The 20,461-nt window shown below is 40.5% G+C and overlaps 1 protein-coding gene across 3 annotated transcripts in view; it reads left to right on the forward strand.

Moving 5' to 3' along the window:
- Positions 1–648: 648 nt before the first annotated feature.
- The window catches only part of ZDHHC2 (zinc finger DHHC-type palmitoyltransferase 2), a 63,572-nt gene continuing 43,759 nt past the window's right edge, over positions 649–20,461 (forward strand). The window contains exon 1 of one of the 3 annotated variants that reach the window (XM_061584189.1): positions 649–1,420. In XM_061584189.1, the coding sequence (XP_061440173.1) occupies positions 1,222–1,420 (199 nt within the window). In that variant the 5' untranslated portion in view covers positions 649–1,221. Of the gene's footprint in view, positions 1,421–15,774; positions 15,940–20,461 lie in introns of those variants that run through there. The other 2 variants (XM_061584188.1, XM_061584190.1) reach the window with 2 other exon arrangements.

A 20,461-nucleotide genomic window follows, 5' to 3' on the forward strand; every position in this document is an offset into this window, starting at 1 on the left:
TATTATTCAGGAGTAACACAATGACAAATTTAGTAAATTAATACTTTTTATGGCACTAGTTTGTTAGGTGCTCTACAGCAAGGGTGGGCAGAAAGTACATTGGGATATACTGGGAGATCTCTACCTGATTTGCTACAGCAAGAGTTTCTGACTTCCAAGTGTTCATCAAAAGCCAAAAAGAAAGACCTTTTCTACCTTAATTAGGCTGCTGAAATGAAGAAACCTAATCAGAAGTGGGCTTTTGTGTGCAAGGAGGACTGTGAGCTCAATTCAGGTTTGGTACTAAAACAAATTACTAGGCTCAAGAGTGTATCCAGAGGCACCGTTCTTTAATTCTGTCTTCTGCACTTCATGCAAGTTGGGAGAGTTTGGGGCTCTAATAAAAAAATAAAAGAGATCCAACAGGCCTTGAGGTTTGCCTATCCCTGCTATGCAGAACACCAAAGTGGCCTCAAGGAGGATTTGTGATGACGGTTGTTATGGCAGATAGATTGACACGGCCTATCCTGGCGAGGCACACAGTGTGTGTGCGGCCTGAAAATCCCAACAAGTGCCTGATCATCAGAAGAGCTTTGCTTACAAATCTTGAAATACAAGAGCACCCTATCTTGCTTCCTCTCAGTTTGCCCATCGTATAGCCGAAGAACTTTGGAGGGAGAGAAGGAGGGGGTCGGATTTAGGGTAGTCTGGGCAGGTAGCCATGCTTTTTCCTGCTTTCTTATCTGAACTGCCCGCATTTGAGTGAAATACTACGTAAACAGCGCCTCTCTGCCAGTGCTTGTTCGGGCGGGGGGAGGGATTTCTTTTCTTGGGCTGGAACAGGGATTTTTTAAAGCATAAAATAAAAGCCCTTCAGGATGTGGGTCTGTCACCCTAGCTCACTTTCCTGGGCTAGCGGGAACAGAGAACAGGGGCGCAGCAATAACACCACCTTCCTCCTCCGGGGACAAGGGATTGCGAGCTGAGGCAGCTTCCTCGGTAGCCTGTGACTGGCGGGAAGGACAACGGGAGGGGAAGTCGGAGGTTGGAGACGGCTGAGGGGAGGAACGGCCGCTTCGCACCGCGACGCCAGGAGCAGCCCAGCGGGGGCTGAAGAGGAGGGCAGAAGCCCTGGGAGCGCACCGGCTTCGCCGCCGCCGCCGGCTGGGATGTGCTGCGAGGGCCCCGGGCCCCCTGACGGACTGAGGAGCTGAAGAAGCCGAGGGAGGGGTGGGTGGCAGAATGGGGTGTGGGAAGATGGCGGCGCCGGCAGGGCCAGCGACTTCTGCAGTTTCCTCCGGCAGCTTCGGGTCCCGGAGCAACACTCGAGTGGGGGGCGTGAGGAAACGCTGCCAGTGGTTGATTTATTGGGTCCCGGTTCTCTTCATCGGCAGCATCCTCGCCTGGTCCTACTACGCCTACGTCGGCCAGCTCTGCCTAAGTGAGTCCCTGTGCGAGTAAAGAGGGGGGATGGTGAATTATACATATGGAGAATGGGGGTCCGGAGGGAGAAGAGAGCTCCCAAGTGGCACCTTTGGCCAGAACTTGGCTGACAAACGGGATGCGGGCACGGGAGGGCTTCGCTTGAGTTGGAGATTTGTCCCACCTCCTTCGTTTACTTTCTCCGCAAGCTTAACCAGTTTCTCTCCCCCCCTCCCCCCGGTGGCTCTGTACCTCAAGCTGTGTTGGGGGCAGAAGCAGTGGCGGCATTAGGGGATCTTGTGTTTTCCCTCCTCCTTGCAACATAACCTCATTTAACTCCCTCGTGCCTTTCCTACTGCCTCTCTTTATTACACACACACATCAGAACTTGCACTTCACTCTTTAAGTTTATGCCATTTAGTATTATTAGACAAAATACTACTGGGGTTTGGATTTTTTATATATCTGTGCATCCACACGCACGCATTTTCATACACTTACTCAACCTAAGTAATGTATTGCCCCTGAGTGGGCTTTCCTAAGGCAGCTGGCCCCTGCCACTCAGCTGACAGGAATACCTTCCACAAAAGCGGAGGAAGTGGGCACTCCGTATGTGGAGCTGGAATTCCAGGAGCTGGAATTTGAGGAAATTCTGCTTCTCTTTACCCGAGATCACTGACATACTTCCCCCTTTAATTTTTTTGATCACTTGAGATATAGATTAGGCACTTGATACTACTGTACAACTCCTCAAGATGACTAAATAGTGATAGAAAGGTGGGTTTTCTGGTATGCATTTCATGTATATTTCTAAGCCAAGTGGTAATTCTAATCCATGTAAATGCAGTACAACTGTGTGATCTTGTGCATGTGGGGTTTGTAATATAGAGTTTCCTGTGCAAAAAGCAACATGCTGTGTTGCTTTGGGAGTGGTGACAACAGTAGCTACTCTGCTGCTACTACTGCAGGTTGTTGTTTACATGCTAGGATTTCCTAAGCTGAGCGAAATAGGATCTTTCACTTCACAATTCTGTTCTTTTCCCCATGCCTACATAGCAGAATAATATGGTAAAATCCTATGTTAAGAAGTATAGACTTGAAACATACGGACAGGAGAAATCCTTGATTTCTCTAAGGATAGGCATACAGTTAACTTGTGACATTTAGCAGGTGATCATTGGCTAAGGGCCAGATTAATGGGACACTTCCATGTCTGATTTTATTGTGTTTGTATTTAATGCATGTATTTACTCTAACCCAGTGCACATTGCTTATTAGAAATGTGTAAATACAAAATCTAGCCCGCTTGACTTTGCATAGTGAATAGAAGATCTTCCCTTATCTCCTGCCGCAACATTATTTTGTAGTACTCTGATGTTGAAAAGAAAGGTAGGAACATTCTAAATGGGGTATGATTTAAATGGAGTTTTTGCATTTTCCTTAATCCACTGAGAATAAAAAGAAAAGTCTCTTGAGAGATACTCTGCCTTTTGTAAATAATGTCTCTTGGGTTAATTAAATGCTAATCTAGGTCCCAGTCATGGCACTGAAACATTCTTAAGTGTGCTGGTTCAGTACTGTGGTGGTGATGCTTATCTGCAAGACAGTAAACAACTAACAAAGCAGTGTACTCATAGAGTACATCTAAAACTACTGCCTGAATTTCTAGGAATTGAAACTGTACATTGTAATTACTGTTTCTGTTTGCTTTACTGTATATAAATATGAATGTGCTATGGGGATTTAGATCCACATCTGATTGTTTCATTCTCTTTTCTGTTGTTGTCCATAAATTTTGTGCCAGAGAGAAAAAAATCACTTTATATTTCATGGTGCCTACAAGACTATTACTACGCATACATAACGTAGAATAAAATGCCTTCCATGTTTCAGTTCCAGAGCTGTAAAATAATGTTAAATGTGCTAAAGGCTGGCTTCCATTAAAATGGTTCTAGGAATAATATTCTAGTAGAATTTATGTTAATCTGCAATGCCCTCATTTGAAGGAAGTGGCTCGTGTTCAGTGGATATAGTAAGGTATTTTTTAAACTATATAGTAAATGCTTATAAAATGCTAACAGCACATGTTGCAGACTGCCTATACTTGTAATGGCCAACTTCTTTCACAAGCGTGCTACACATTAAGTCTAAGGTAGTAGGTAGCACTGCTGTTCTAGTTTACACTATAGCAGTACTTGGATATTTCAGTGAAAATGTCAACCAGCTGGCCCTTTTTTCCCATTTTCATATACAGTTAACATGTTCTATATCATTTAAAAATAATTTAGCAGTTTCATTGTCTGGCAACAATTTTTCAAAGTAACCAGAAGCGTGGCATTCAAGATGACTCAGAATTTCTCTATTCCCCCCCCTAACCTTCAGTTAAAGACCTCTCCAAGAAAACAGACAATAAGTTAATGATCCTTTATTGTATTGATAGTTTTGCTTTCTCATTTGGTAAACTGAGAATAAATGTTATGTTAGGAAAAAAATCAGTTGAGTTTAGGACAACAAAACCTATGTTGGTTACAAAAACACATACTTCCCCCCTCCCCATGCATATATACAAAAATGAAATGAAAAATGAAAAGTCTGCTTCTGTGTTGGAATTGCTTTTTAATATGTTTTTAAACCTTTTTTTAAAAAAATATGTTTTTTAACCTAGTTTAAAATGTCTTCAAAGCTTTTTAAAAATGTTTTAAGCACTGATTAGGCTTCATCTTGAATACTGCATCCAGTTCTGGTCTCCGCACTTCAATAAGGATGCAGACAAACTGGAATGGGTTCAGAGGAGGGCAACAAAGATGATCAGGGAAAGCCCTATGAGGAGAGACTGAAAGAACTGGGCATGTTTAGCCTGGAGAAGAGAAGACTGAGGGGAGATATGACAGCACTCTTCAAGTACATGAAAGGTTGTCACATAGAGGAGGGCCGGGATCTCTTCTCGATCGTCCCAGAGGGCAGGACACGGAAGAATGAGCTCAAGTTGCAGGAAGCCAGATTTCGACTGGACATCAGGAAAAACTTCCTAACTGTTAGAGCCATACAACAATGGAACCAATTACGTAGAGAGGTAGTGGGCTCTCCAACACTGGAGGCATTCAAGAGGCAGCTGGAGAGCCAACTGTGGGGAATGCTTTGATTTGGATTCCTGCATTGAGCAGGGGGTTGGACTCGATGGCCTGATAGGCCCCTTCCAACTCTATGCTTCTATGATTCTATTCTATGATTCTATGAAAGTAGTTTTGTTTTAATGTATTTTAAAGTCTGTTTTTATGATTTAAAGTGTTTTTAGTGCTTTTGTTTGCCGCCCTGGGCTCCTGCTGGGAGGAAGGGCAGGATATAAATCAAATAATAAATAAATAAATAAAATGTTTGGCATTAAGAAAATGTGATGAGAGGTTACTTGAAATGTATTTTATACAAAACAGTTCTTGTGACCAATATAATGCCACAATGTGCAACTTGCATAGCATAAATGTGTTGTTACGTGTGTCATTTAACTCCCCTTTTAGGCTGTCATAATTCCTTCTCTCAAAATTTAATAATTATTAGGCCTATTAATTGTACCACACTATCAATATAGGGCATGTTACAATTTTTCAAAAAGAGACAGGTCCCTGCCCTAAGAAGCATACAGTCTGAAAGACAAGTCAAACAAGGGGAGGGTGGACCCATGTATTACTTTTAGGAAAAAAAGCTAATATTATATGTTAATATATTTAGTAATTCCTTTTAGATTAACTATCAGTAACTTCAACCTGGTCATGGTTTAGAAAAGTGTAGCATTGATACTTCTCACCTGGAGCCCCCCCTTTCTTGAAGTATCTAGAACAGCCTTTCCCAACCAGTGTGCCTCCAGATGCTGTTGGACCACAACTCCCATCAGCCTCAGCCAGCGTTGCCAACGGTCAGGAAAGATGGGAATTGTGGTCCAACAACATCTGGAGGCACACTGGTAGGGAAAGGCTGATCTAGAAGCTCAGGTATTTTATGGAGGCAGGGCCATCCCTACTGGCTCTTCCTAGCTAGGCTGAATAGGTGGGCTCATCTAGAGATACCAAAATTCACTTCAGGAGCTGAAGGTCTCTTGCCTTGCCTCAGGGAACAGTATTACCTTGTAAAAGACTGAAGACAGTCTTGAACACAAATGAATTCTTCATATAATTTGAAATAAAACACCACAAACACAGGGAATAATATCCCTGTAGGAAATGTGATTATCCTGGAAGAAAGTGCAGAAGCATAAGCAACCACTGAAGTACTGGTCTCAGATGGCAATGTAGTTATTGCTGAGTTTGAGATAGGAAAGAAATAAATTGTTAGGGTGTTGCCACAGCCAAGTGTAAATTCCTGTAGGCATTACAACTTCCCACATATACTTGAAGCTGACTTGCAACTTGTGAATGCATAGTTACATATACAGCATTGTGCTTTTGAGGCATTTATTTATAAGTGTCTGTCACTATATTGTCACATTTTATGTTGGTCACTGGTCATTTGCCAGAATACCATTTTTCCACAGTTTCCAAAAAAAATTACTGTAAGTTTAACATTTGTCCATGAAACATTAGCTCTTTATGTATATTTCTGCAGATTTTAAAAATTATTCATAATTTTAGAGAATATATTTATCCAAGTTATGGATAAATTCTTGAGGTTTCAAATCTGTTATGTTGGTCACATCTTTTTCATCAAATCAAATCAAATTTTATTATGCGCTCATAGACCCAAAATACAAGTTATTAAGCAGTCAGTTAAACAAACAAGATTAAAACCAAATACAGTATTAACGATAATAAATTAGCAAGAGGCCAGGGTAGTACAGATTGGCCTTTTCCGTAAAGTCTGAGCTACATAGAGAAACTTCGCAACTAATTCAGTAGTGTCTTTATCCTTGTCAGACAGAAGATATTGCACGAGCCACTCAATAGATCTACCGGGAAAGGCTTTGGTGATTGGAAAAACAAGTCTAGATCGAGCATCCCTGTATAGTTCACAGGAAAGTAGGACGTGTCCAATTGTTTCAACCTCCCCCAATTTACAGAAGCAAAGACGCCTTTCCAGGGGGGTTCCTTGAAAACGGCCCTCTAATACCACAGAGGGAAGACAATTAAATCTGGCTCTGGTAAACAGGGATCGGTAGTGCGAAAAAGTCAAAGTTTCAAAATAAGCTGCATATTTTGGAAACAAAAAGCTCAAGCCAAAATGGATGGGTGAGCAAGATGTATGTGTTCCAGCCATTGAGAATTGAAGGTCTATGTCCTTAATACGTTGACCAACAATATGATTCGTTACCTCAAGGTCCCAGGTTGACAATAGCTCCAGTGAAAAGCCAAGACACTTTATCTTTTCATTAAAGATCTTGGACCAAGAGCTTATAAAGGAATCCCTCCATAACAAGTTTAAGTACCCTAAGGTCCAGTGTAGGCCACTTTGGCCCAAAATCTAAAAGCCTGGAGCCAGGCTGAACACTCAATTGATGTAAAGCCCGCTTCAAGGCGAAGTCCAGCCGCAGAGGCGCAGCATGGCAACCCCAATATAGCTCGCAAAAAGCACGAAAACACCGCCTCAGCTTTGGCGCTAAAGCTCGTAACCCAGATATCCCGGCTGCTCTCCAAATCTTCAAAGTAAAAATTCTCCCCCAACTTTTATATGGAATTCCACATCTTTTTTAAATAAACCATTTATACCACCTGTAGCATGCTTCTTCATTATTTTTGTAGGAAAGATTTGTAGGGATTTTTTGTTAATCCGATTAATTCCGGTTGTTTTGTAGGGATTTTTGTTAATCCAGTTAACAAAAAATAGTTTAATGTTAATTGGAGTTCAAATAATATTAGCTAAAACACAGTCTTAGGTAAAGAAACTTACAAATGTTATGTTGGTTACCACAGAATTACCCTAGTTTTCAATCTTTCAGACCTGGGGCCCATTTTAACCCCAATCTGCAACAATATGATCCAGTTGTCATTTTTAACACATAGGTCCATTGTACCTCTTCATCTCTTTCACTGTTCCTCTATCTATTTTTTGTCTCACTCTTTCTCTCCTCCCCGCCCATATTTTCCTTTCTCTTAAAAATGTAAAGAAACAAACAAGAAAAGGATGGAGTTGCATGACCTAGTTTTGAGTCACAGCTTGACCCAATGCGCTGTAGTAGACATGCACCCTCTCTTTCTTGATTTGATTTTTTTCCTCTTCAGAGCAGGTAGCAATGCAGTATGGGAGAGATTGACATTGTTTATCTCTTAACACCTGATATTCAATGGTATACTGCCTCTGAACATGGAGGTTCCATTTAGCTATCTGGCCAGTAGTTATAATTTACTTAAGCCTGACAAGCAACAGGAAAGCTGCTAGTATTCACCATACGGATACACTTTTTTTAAAAAAAGCTGCCAGCATATAATGGGCCAGAGAGTCCCTGTTTCAAAAAGCACTCAGCTTGTATTCTATGCTGGGACGCAGCAGCAGTGCCATCAGTTGGGGTGTGTGTGTTACAAATACAACCCCACACCAGTCGTTCTTTTCTGCAAACCTCTCTTGTCAGGCAGCAAGTAGAAAAGGGATTCTCTTACTTTGCCTCTGTGAAATATGAAGTGACAAAGCAGAGGGTTACTGGCTGTTTATTGGCTCCTGGTCATTGCTTGATGGCTATTGATAGACTTATCTTCCATGACAGTTGGATAACCTGTAAAATGATTGGTGGATATAAACATTTTGTTCGAAACCTAGGCTTTGTTTAAAGATACCATTTATCTGAAGCAAAACACTTTAAGCCATAGTGTATTTGTTTCTATGGGAAAGTCAGCATCTGGTTAATGTTAGCAGGACTGTACCCACAGTGTTTATAAACATAATTATTGGCTTCAGAATATTGACCTGAATTACTTCCTAGGCTATTAGCTTTTCCCCTAAACATTGTGCTCTCTGTCTTTTGAAAATATAGGGCACATTCTCATGACCATTTGGACAAACGTTGTCTAGCAGAAATTATTGCACACATTGATGATTTCTGATAGGCACCATCACATACAGAATCGCATGTTGAGCATACTTTTATTTATTATTAAATTTATATCCCGCCCTTCCTCCCAGAAGGAGCCCAGGGCAGCTATATTTAGGCTGATACATGATGGTGTGCCAAAAGCCCAATCCTGTGCATAGATTTTAATTTACAGTTTACTAGTTTAAAACTCAGGTGGGCAGAATCCAACACTGCAAGAGTGGAACAGACTTCTGCTTGATCATCACCTTCCTCTCATCCCCCCGGAATTGACCCCAACTTGCCAAAGTTTTCCTCTTGGCTGCAGGAGAGAGGAATGCAAGAGCCAAAGGCTTGTGGTAGCTCCTTTCTGCTCAACAGGTTTCTCTAAATCATGAAGCTGAATGTTGGAAGATTCAGGACAAACAAAAGAAAGTACTTCTTCAGATAGTGCATTGGAAAAACTATGGGATTTACTGCCACAAGATGCAGTGATGGCCACCAACTTCGATGGCTCTCTAAAGGGATTAGAGAAATTCATGGAGGACAAGGCTATAAATAGGCTGCTAGCCATGATGGCTCTGCTCTGCCACCATAGTCAGTGGTGGTGTGCTTCTGAATATCAGTTGCTGGAATCCGCAGGAGGGGAGAATGCTCTTGCATTCAGGTCCTGCTTTTGGGCTTCCCAGGGGAATCTGGATGGCTACTGTGTGAACAGGATTCTGGACTAGATGGACCGCTGGCCTGATCCAGCAGGCTCTTCTTATGTTCTTGTGGTCTTGTTACATACAAACAAATACCGTGTCTTGCTCCATGGGCTTGGCTTACTATAAGTCTTTTTGTAGACAGTTCTTTTTTTCCTTTGGCTATGAACCTTTTTAGTGTAAACAAAGGCCACAATGTTCCAATGACATTTGGGATTATACAGCCACAAAAGTGGCTGTATGCTATAGCCAGGGTGGATTTTTCACATTCTTCAATGTTAAATTGAAAATACCCCCCTTGCCATTCTGCTGCTTCTCATAAGTTCATATCAAAACAAAACCTTACAAAACATATAGTCCTGAACTCAGAAATGCTTGCTTAACAACCATCTCAATTTTCATGGCTATAAACAAAACAGTCAGAAAGAATCGAGAGTTCAAAGTCTAGAGAGAGAGGAAAAACCCAGACCCCTTTTGGACTTTTTTCTCGGAGAGTTCTCATAATCTGTTGAAAGTCATTAAAAATCAGCCATGTTCACAGAGGACCTGTAATCCTATTACTGACCTTGCCCCTTACTATGACCTTCATCTTCTGCAGTTTAAAAGTTAAAAAAAAATACCTGGCTGATTTTTAATTAATTTTGCATTGAACTGAATGATAATGTCGGGCATGCTCAGTAAGAATCAACTGTCAGTGTTTTAAAAGCCAGACTCACAGCTGCTTGGCTAGGCTAATCGGTGCCACACCCACACCAGACTTTGATTTCACATGAGACAGTCATGGCTTCCCTCAGAGAATCCTGGGAAGTGTAGTTTGTGAAGGATGCTGAGAGAAAACTGCTGTTCTCCTGACAGAGGTCCAGTGACTAGAGTGGTTTAACAGTCAATCTGGTGTAGTGGTTAAGGTGTTGGACTATGACCTGGGAGAGCAGGGTTCAAATCCTCACATAGCCATGAAGCTCACTGGGTGACCTTGGGCCAGTCGCAGCCTCTCAGACTCATGAAAACCCTATTCATACGGTTGCCATAAGTCGGAATCAACTTGAAGGCAGTACGTTTAACAGTCAGTCACTGTGATTGAAGTTCTGTGAGCGGAACAGGGCATCTCCTGGCAACTCTCAGCACCATTCACTAACTACACTTCCCAGGATTTTTTGGGAGAAGCCATTATGGAATGATCTCCCTGACGAGGTGCTCCTGGCGCCATCACTGTTACCTTTTCGGTGCCAGGTCAAGACTTTCCTCTTCTCCCAGGCATTTTAGCATGTGTGTTTAAAATTGTTTTAAATTTTTTAAATTGTATTTTAAATTGTTTTTAAAAGATGTGTTTTAAATTTGTATGTTTATTTTTGATGTTTTTAGTTGCTGTAAACCGCCCAGACAGCTTCAGCTATGGGGCGGTATACAAATAAATAAATAAATACCATCTAAAGTGAAATAAAGGTCTGGTGTGGATGTGGCAAGGGACAGCTTTGGTTTAAATTTGGGTGGGAGGCTACATGTGCCTGCTGTAGAATAAAAAGGTGGGGAAACCCTGAAAAGCAATGATACTGTTCACAGTGTTTTCCATTTGGAAAGGAAAGGGGCTTCCCCTCTGCCCAGTACCCACCCACCCAATCTCCTCCCCTGTTCCTCCCCTCCCTGCCCCTCCCCCAGGTCAGTGTTGGACTATAACCTGGGAGACCAGGGTTCGAATCCCCACACAGCCATGAAGCTCACTGGGTGACCTTGGGCCAGTCACTGCCTCTCAGCCTCAAAGGAAGGCAATGGTAAAACCACCACTGAATACCGTTTACCACAAAAACCCTATTCATATGGTCACCATAAGTAGGGATAGACTTGAAAGCAGTCCATTTCCATTTTTCAAACATTATTGCACAGAAATAAATCCCACTGAACTCAAAAAATATGCTTGAGTAACTGGGATCAAGACAAGTCTAATGGAACCTTAACAGATACTGGAGGTAGGACTAAGAAATTAAGGTTGATATAGTTATGAGAATACTCAGTGTAAATTTAATAAAACATATAAAAAATATAATAAAAAGGAATATAAAAGGTATAACATACAAAAGTCAAACAATGACAAACATGATACTATGATTTTCAAAAGTATGTAACTAAAACAGTATACATCATGAAGAATGTATCTGACGTGTACAAATTTTGTTCAAATGGTCCGTTTCTTTTATAGAGAAAAGAGAAATATATTTTTTGTTTAAAAAGTCCAGCCAGACGCGTTTTGACAGTTGTCTTTTTCAATGGCCTGAAATTAAACAAATACATAATACAATATATTTTTATGTCTTTTTTATAAAAATATGAAATGTTTTTTGAAAGATGGAAATATAATATAAAATATACATACTACTGATATGACTTTGAACAGAAATTGAATATAATGCGATAACCAAAGGAATTGCTAATATGACTTCAACAAAAATTGAATATAACGATATCCAAAGAAATCTGTAAAATATATACACATATCAAGAATAAACAGATGCAAGAATACAGAATTATCAAACAATAAAGATACATAAGAAGAAAAATATTTTTTAACAAAAAACTCACATGACATTCACTTCTTTAAACACTGTAGCTTGATACTAGCAGCAACCACACACGCCCGCACTCTCGACACAAGTAAGGTGGGGTAATAAGTGGTAGATGGTAGACGACACCCGGCGTATAAGACGACCCCCGACTTTGGAGAAGATTTTCCGGGGTTAAAAAGTCGTCTTATACCCCGGAATATACGGTATATAAAATTTTTATAAAATGGGTAGCCAACTAATTTCTTCATTAAGACCATGGGGACTTAAGGTTTTTAAGGTGTGGATCCAAAATAACTCCCTCTTTAACAAAAAATTATTCAGAATTTTGCCTCTTCCTTTACCTTTTTCTATTATCCAAAATTTTAATTCTGATTCAGTATGGCCCTGGTCAATGAAATGATTGACTAAAGGGGCACTGCGTCTCATATTTCTGATACAGCTTTTATGTTCACATAAAAATCATAAAAGCTGTATCAGAAATATGAGATGCAGTGCCCCTTTAGTTTTAATTTTTTGTTAAAGAGGGAGTTATGTTAAAAAGCAATATATTCCTCTGACTTAGTTGCTAAGTAGCAATATATTTGTTGAGTGCAACATATCCAGCACTTTTCTTGGTTCTTTTCAATTAGTTTAGTTTGCAGTATCACTCAGTGTTATATGCCTTTAAGAATACATAACACAGATGTTTTGAAGTTCACTAATTTACAAAAGCCTCACAGCTTTTGGGCCCTAATTTTGTATTAAAAGAGCATTGGCTCAGTTAACTTTTTCATGAAGACTAGTATCAAGCTACAGTGTTTAAAGAAGTGAATGTCATGTGAGTTTTTTGTTAAAAAATATTTTTCTTCTTATGTATCTTTATTGTTTGATAATTCTGTATTCTTGCATCTGTTTATTCTTGATATGTGTATATATTTTACAGATTTCTTTGGATATCGTTATATTCAATTTTTGTTGAAGTCATATTAGCAATTCCTTTGGTTATCGCATTATATTCAATTTCTGTTCAAAGTCATATCAGTAGTATGTATATTTTATATTATATTTCCATCTTTCAAAAAACATTTCATATTTTTATAAAAAAGACATAAAAATATATTGTATTATGTATTTGTTTAATTTCAGGCCATTGAAAAAGACAACTGTCAAAACGCGTCTGGCTGGACTTTTTAAACAAAAAATATATTTCTCTTTTCTCTATAAAAGAAACGGACCATTTGAACAAAATTTGTACACGTCAGATACATTCTTCATGATGTATACTGTTTTAGTTACGTACTTTTGAAAATCATAGTATCATGTTTGTCATTGTTTGACTTTTGTATGTTATACCTTTTATATTCCTTTTTATTGTATTTTTTATATGTTTTATTAAATTTACACTGAGTATTCTCATAACTATATCAACCTTAATTTCTTAGTCCTACCTCAAAAAATATGCAACTGATCAAACCCACCCTCCCTTCTCCTTCCTCCTATCTCCTCCCTCTTGCTCCTCCAATCCCATCCCATCCCCTCCTTCCCCCTCCATCTACTCCCGTCTCCCCTCCCTTTCTCCTTCCCTCTCCCTCTCCTCTCCCCCTGCTCCTCCCCCATGGTAAGTTTTACCTATCCTAACCATGATTACATAGGAGTAAATCCCATTGAATCAATAAGCATGCAAATGATAGACCTGGCTTTTCCCTTCTTCCCCTCTCCCTCCTCCCCTCCCCTCTTCTCTCTCTTTCCTTGCCCACTGCAGTCATCTCTCCCTCCCACCCCTGGTCAATTTTACCTATCCTAAGCATGATAACACGGGAGTAAATCTCGCTGAACTCAATAAACATACAAATGATCAAACGTCCTTCTCCTCCCCTCCTCCTCCTTCCTGCTCCCCTCCTCCTCCTCCCCTTTGCCCTTCATCCCCTCTCCCTTCCCCATCCCCTGTAGTCAGTTTCACCTATCGTAAGCATGATTGCAGGGGAGTAAATCCCAATGAATTCAATAAGCATGCAAATGATTGATCAATTCTTGGCAAGCTTGCACAGGATCCCATTTCTTACCTCCCGGATGAAAAAGCAGAGAAATTCACTAATAGGCAAAAAAAAAAACCCTTGCGGTTTAAGAATGTACCTATAGCCCGCAGCTATTTCTCTCAAACTTTAACAAGCAGCAAAATTGCGCAGCTATAGTGAATGCACCAGGGGAGTAGGAGACCTGACCTCTCTGAGATATTGTACTACCCTACAAATTTGTCAAAATGCAAACACAGTTTGGGTTGGTCTTTCACAGTCCAATCCACTTCCTGTGTAGGTTGGAAGAATTTGGTAATGTGCCTATGGGCACATGGTGAGTGGTGGCAACACCTGCAATCAGCCCAAATAATAGAAACAAGACATGTGCTGTGCTGATCTTGTTTTGGCAGAGAGGAAGCAACATTATTAAGACGGTTGACGTAGTTCAGATAGTCACTTTAAATATGTCTGATTTCCTTTGCAATTTTAGTGAAGTTTCCTATAGAAAATCATTTTCTTTTGCTTCTATTTCTGTGAATATGTGAAGTACAGCAACAGTTTGCAAAATTTACACTAAAAAATCTCCAAATATAATTGTGGAATAATGGCACTGACTATTCTGCAGAATAGTCTCCAGTGGACCTCAGGAGTGTCTCAATTTGTACAAGATAAAACAGCGGGAGGTGAAATATATTCTAGCAAAATGCTAGGTGTGCTCTATGTTTTTAATTGACCATGCCCACCTTGCCATAAATGAAGTGGTTTAAACATAGCAGGCTGAAAACATGCATCTTGGACAGGCTAAGTTTGTTTTTTTCCAACAGCTAGAGTCTGCTGAAGTAGCAACGTATTGTAATCCGTCTGATTTTACATCAAACTGCAGTTTCAGATTCAACTGTTAAAGCACCCAAAACAGAAATAGAACATAACCTGCAATTTGAAACACAAAAGGCTGTCTTCGCCATCATATGACACTGACCAATAAAAAGGCATTCAAATTAATAAAAATAAATTTAACACAGGTTTCTAGGATGAATAATGAAAGAAATAAAATTTTCTAGATTAGATTCTCTGTAGAAACAATAGTAACACAGGAATGAAGCAAAGTAAGAACACCAACAAACATACAAAAATGTAATTCTCCATCTTTGGAGATGGCAGGTATTGCTACCACTCACCATATGCTCAGACGCACATGTTACAAAATTCTTCCAAGCTGCACAGGAAGTGGATTGGACTGTGAAAGACCAACCCAAATTGTGTTTGCATTTTGACAAATTTGTAGGGCAGTCCAATATCTCAGAGAGGAGGTCAGGTCTCCTGCTGCCCTGGTGCATTCACTATAGCTGCACAATTTCCCTGCTTTTTAAAGTTTGATAGAAATATCTGTGGGCTATAGGTACATTCTTAAACCGCAATGGTTTTTGCCTGTTAGTGAATTTATATTTGATAGCATAATATCAAAGTTGTTTTTTTACAAATTGGGCAGGGTTCTCTCTTTAAAAAGAACTTAGCATTCATATAGTGCATATCAATTGTTCGCAGTGCTTTACCTACAACCCTAATTATCCTAAGGTTGCAGAAAAGGGACAGGGCTAACAGGAAATATTGCCAATGGTCGCTTAGTAGGTTTGTGATGAGTAGGGCAATCCAAAAGAAATTATGCCATTTTAAGTTACCCCTATTCCAAACTCTGTTCAGGAGAGGGGCTACTGTTGGCTGAGCCACCCCAAGCTTGACAGAGGGAAAACAAGCCTTTAAAATGGTTTGACTTACACAATTTTTTTTACCAGTGTAATGTCTGCTGTAGGGTTGCCAGGTTCTTGGCCTGAGACTGATCCTGTATCTTTAGGAAAAGAGAAAGTCAGCCAAGTGCAGGTGTTCTTGTAACTCTGTAATGGGAAAAACCACAAGGTGGGATTCTCCCTCCCCCCTCCACAACTTTTAAAGATACAGAACACTTCTTGGTTGCTAGTCTGCTGGGTTGCTAGGTCATGTGACTGAATTGGAGTTTGGAATAAGGGTAAATCTCCCCCTGCCCCACCATGCTCCCACCACTCCCCTGGAACACCCCTTTTTCAGGACTTTCATTGGCTTCTGCTCAGTCAGCTGACCTTTGCTGAACCAGAATGCAGAACTTTCTTGAGTGAGCCAAGATGAGGGACTTCAGCCAGCCGTAGATCTTGGGTTTGAATTGCTCCCTAAGACAACATTTGAACAAGTGACTTCCTAGTTCATGACTCAGGCTTTTTGCCACTAGGCTACACAAGCCCTACATATATATGTATCCAAATGTATGTGTATATCTCCTATGATTTGTTTTCATTCTTTGTTTACCCTATGCACTTTCATATGTTTATTTTTGGGACTTCTTAAGCATGTAGAAGATTATTGAGCTTATAAAAACAAAACAGTTTTAAGGAACCTGAATTAGCATTGATCTATACTAGGCCTTGAGAATGCTTTATACAGTGTTGTAGCCTTTGCACTACTGTTAAATGTTTAAGCTTGATAGTGATATTTGATGGTAATTTCCATCATGATATGATATTTCTATTAAAAGTTCGCCATAAAGTTGGTCATTTTAAAATATTATTTCACCAAACATTTTCTTCAGTAGTCAGTGCTGAATGTCTTTGGATCTTCTTGTTTCAGTAGAACTAAACTGGCATATCATAACTTGTTCTTTACTTCTGGAATGCCCTTCCTGCTACTAGAACATTTCCATTAGTTTTGGATTTTAGTCAGTATTTGAAGACAGGGTTCTTCTTCCAGCTTCTACGCATTTAGTTAATTTTCCTTCATTTTATTTCCTGTTGGGTCATTTCCCTATTTCCTATATTTTTGTCTATTAAATAAGCCTGCAGGCAGGGTTGTGCAGTATGTTGCTTTGTAATTGCTTTAGAAATAATGTCATTGATATGGAGTGTTCTTTCCCACACACACACATTTTTTTACCATTTATTGATGGCAACAGTTATAATTCAATTTGCCATCCTTTACACAAACGCTGTGGCTGCAATTCTGTAAGTACTTACCTGAGAGTGAGTCTTACTGAATTCAGTAGGCCTTACTTCTGAGTAGACATGCATAGAATAGAATTGCACTGCAAATTAATATAAACACTATAGAAGTCTATGTAGCTGTAAACATGAAAAGGTACCCTCTCGCCCCAATGTGCAATATTTATACAGATCAATGAAGAGAAGGGCTACAATAATATAATTGCAGTTTGTTGGAAGAATAGATGTGTGAGGACAGTGAGTTGGCCTAACATTTTCTGTATAATAATATGATGCTACGGTTTGTACAGTAGGGCCCCGCTTTACAGCGCTTTGCTTTACAGCGTTCCGCTAATACAGCGGTTGTCAATTGCAGAAATGCCTCTCTCCTACGGCGCTTGTTCTGCTTTTATGGTGTTTTTTGGTCGTTGGGCACCATTTTGGTCAATGTTAGTCAATGCGTTCCGCTTTACAGTGGTTTTCGCTTTACAGCAGGGGTCCAGAACATAACCCGCTGTATGAGTGGGGCCCTACTGTATATTTGGTTTGCAAGGGTGGGGGAAAGAGGATGGGGGAAACATGATTAAAGTGTATAAAATTATGCATTATGTGAAGAATAACACTGGAACTTGGGATCGTGTAATGAAAATTCAGAACAGACAAAAGCACTTCTTCACACAATTTTTAATTCTTTATGGAATTCATCAACCCCAAGACATAGTGATGGCCACTGGCTTGAAGGCTTTTAAAAAAGGAATTAGGCACATTTACTAAATACAGATTTATCTGTAGCTATTAGCCATGATGACTAAGTGGAACCTCCATGTTCAAAGACAACAGCTGAATACCTGAGAGTGGGGGAACAGTGGGACAGGACTATTGCTATTGTGCTCTGCATGAGGGCTTTTCAGAGGTATTTGGTTTGCCTGTGCGAAACAGGATAACAAACTAGATGGACATTTGGTTTGATCCAGCAGGACTCTTAATTGCATTCTTACGTAGTTGTTATTTAAGTAATCCCCACTGCCTCCTAGATCTATAATTAATAAATACTAAATGTGAGTTCAATCCGTTCTTAACTATCAACACCTTGTTTCACATATGCTGAAAGGCAAATTAGCTGGGATTTTGCTGGATTAGGTCTCCTTCCTTAAACTGTATAAAACAAAGATACAAATATGTATAAGATCTTGGCAGTGGCTTCTGGTGACTTAATTGCCAGTGTTTTTGTTCTAAGCAGGTGAAAAAAGCTGTATTTTTCACCATCTATTCTTCTTTGCCCTTTCTTATACCAGTACTAAAAAAAGAACTCTGTAGTACCTTAAATACTAACAGATGGGTTTTGTAGTGGAATCCTTAAATGAAAAAATTGTGCTACAATGCATCTGTTATATTTACAGTTGTCAGCTCTACACTGCCTCAGCAGTGTCGGGGGGGCTGGAAATTCCTGGGTCTTTGGCAGGGAAGGAAAGTCCTTAGCCAGCAGTCGGGTTGTAAATCTGCCAGGCCTATCTGAAGCGTACTTGCCGAGTCAGAAGTCCAGAAGCGAGGTCAGTGAAGGTCCGGGATCAATTGCCAAGGAGGTCAGTCAAAGAGATGCTGCAGGGAAACTAGGTCTACACAAAGCCACGCCTGACGTTGCAGTCAGCAACAGGCTGCAGCCAAGGTGTGCCTTATAAAGAGCAGGATGGACAGCAGGTGTGAGCCCTCAGCGTTTGGGCCTTAAGGAGACAGGCCTGCCTCTCTTCTGCCTGACCTTCTGCTGTCTACGTTCTGCAGGTGAGGGGGGAGTATCCTGTTCACTGTCTGTGTCTGGCTGCAGGGCCTCTGCTGTCCCTGGGGTGCTCTGCAGCTGAGGGGCAGAAGGAGCTGGATTCTCAGGAGGCTCCTCCGTGTCTCCTGCTGCTCCTGGGTCTGCTGCTGTTACTCCTGAGTCGTCCTCATCTGAGGAGTCCTCTGACGGGGCCATGACAACAGTGTTATAAGATGCTGCTGTTGTTTTTGCTGTAGCAGATTAATACAGCCCCTCCCCAGGAATTTTTGTCACCTTGTCCCAATATTTTTGCAAATCACACCCGTAAAGAGCAATGCTGGAATTGCTTCCAAGTAATTCCAAGTAATCCTCAGCCTGCAGAAATTGGGCTTGCATTGCTGGGAGCAGTTAGCCCTGTTTGGATGTCATAGGTAAAGTTAATTGTGACTTGACTAATTTGTTTCATTGGTTTCAATAGAACTTAGTCACAACTAGATTGGATCTGGACCGTGGAGTCTTTGCTTGCCTTTCTCTGGACAGAGTATTTCTGGTTAAAACAAAAGTGGATTTTCACCAGTGCAGAAACATACCAGCAGTATTGCATGCACTGAACAGAACAGTGTCAAAGTATGGTGGCTTAGATATAACATAAAACAAGGACAACATTTTAGATGTATGCTAAACAGAAATAATATGATTACAAAAAAACAGAAAGTAAAAAGTTTACTGAAAATAATTTTTATATCACTTTTGAATTTGTTATGCGCTGTAGAATCTATTACATTTTCCTTTTGGACAAGCCTGTGAAGTAGGTAACTTTTTCCTATTTGTCAAAAGACACTTAGGGCACAATCCTCCTGATGTTTATGCCAGACTGAGGGTAACAGGATGCGGCATATGTCATGGGGAGGAGGGATGGTGTCGGTGCAGCTGGGCTGTGCCGGCAGAAATCCCTCACCTGGGTGCAGCCAAGGCTTGGCCAGTGTAGTAGGGGGCTTGCCCAAGGCCCAAGAAAGGGGCATTCCAGAGGTGTGTTGAGGGTGGAACCAAGGGGAGGGGGACTTACTGTGCATCCTGGCCCCATTCGGCTCCATCCTGCAGCCCCCGGTCCTTGCAAACATTACGCCAGGAAAAAGGGTCACAAAAGGAAACATGCATATTGTGTCCTTCCGCTGAGCCCTGCTGGTGCAGCAAGCGTATTCTTTTCCATGGGGCTCCTGAACTGCAGTAGGATATGGCCGTCCCTTATGCCGCCTTCCCTCCCTCTGGCTCCTCTCCTGCTGGCCTCCTCTGCATTGGATTGCTCTGCCCAACTAGAGAGAAGGACTTGGCCAAGGCCACACTCAATCCATGACAGTGATGATATTTGAACCAAGTCTCCTCAGTGCAAGTCATTTCTATCTATTAGACAGACTGGCTTACTATATAGCTTTGCTCTTTGTAGTACATGAAACATTGGTTGAGTCACTTGTGTAGAATTGTTAAAAATAGTGAGGAAAGAACCTGAAAAAGATGATGTGACAATTGTGCATTGTGTTGGAAGTATTTTAATTGGAATATTTGCTGCATAATTTTGCTGTGACAGGTATAAGTAATATTCAACATTTAGTACTCAATAGCTGCTGTCATCTATATATAAACATGAAATTTAAGCACTTTGAAACCCATTGATTTGAATGAGAAAATTGAGCACATGCTTAAATCTCTCCAACTGAAATTAATTAAACCTTGAATGCATGCATGTACATCCACATACGTACATTCATAGTATGCAAGGTTGGATCACTAAGTTAGAGATGTTGAACAAAGGAGCTAAGTGTCACTCAGCCATGTGTGACTTATTTGTTTATTTATTTAAAGCATTTTAATCCCACTCTTAGGCCAAAAAAACTCCCAGAGCGGCTTACATAGCATCAAAACCAAATGACAGTCTGCCCACAGGCTTATAGACTAAGACACAAAGAAACATGGGATTGGAGGAGGAACATGCACATTCAGGCACCAGTTTTGAAATTACAAAATTCTTATCATAACCAGCTTGAATGGAAATAGTTGAGGGAG

This window comes from Rhineura floridana, chromosome 9 (genome assembly GCF_030035675.1).
Source record: "Rhineura floridana isolate rRhiFlo1 chromosome 9, rRhiFlo1.hap2, whole genome shotgun sequence".
NCBI lineage: Eukaryota > Metazoa > Chordata > Lepidosauria > Squamata > Rhineuridae > Rhineura > Rhineura floridana.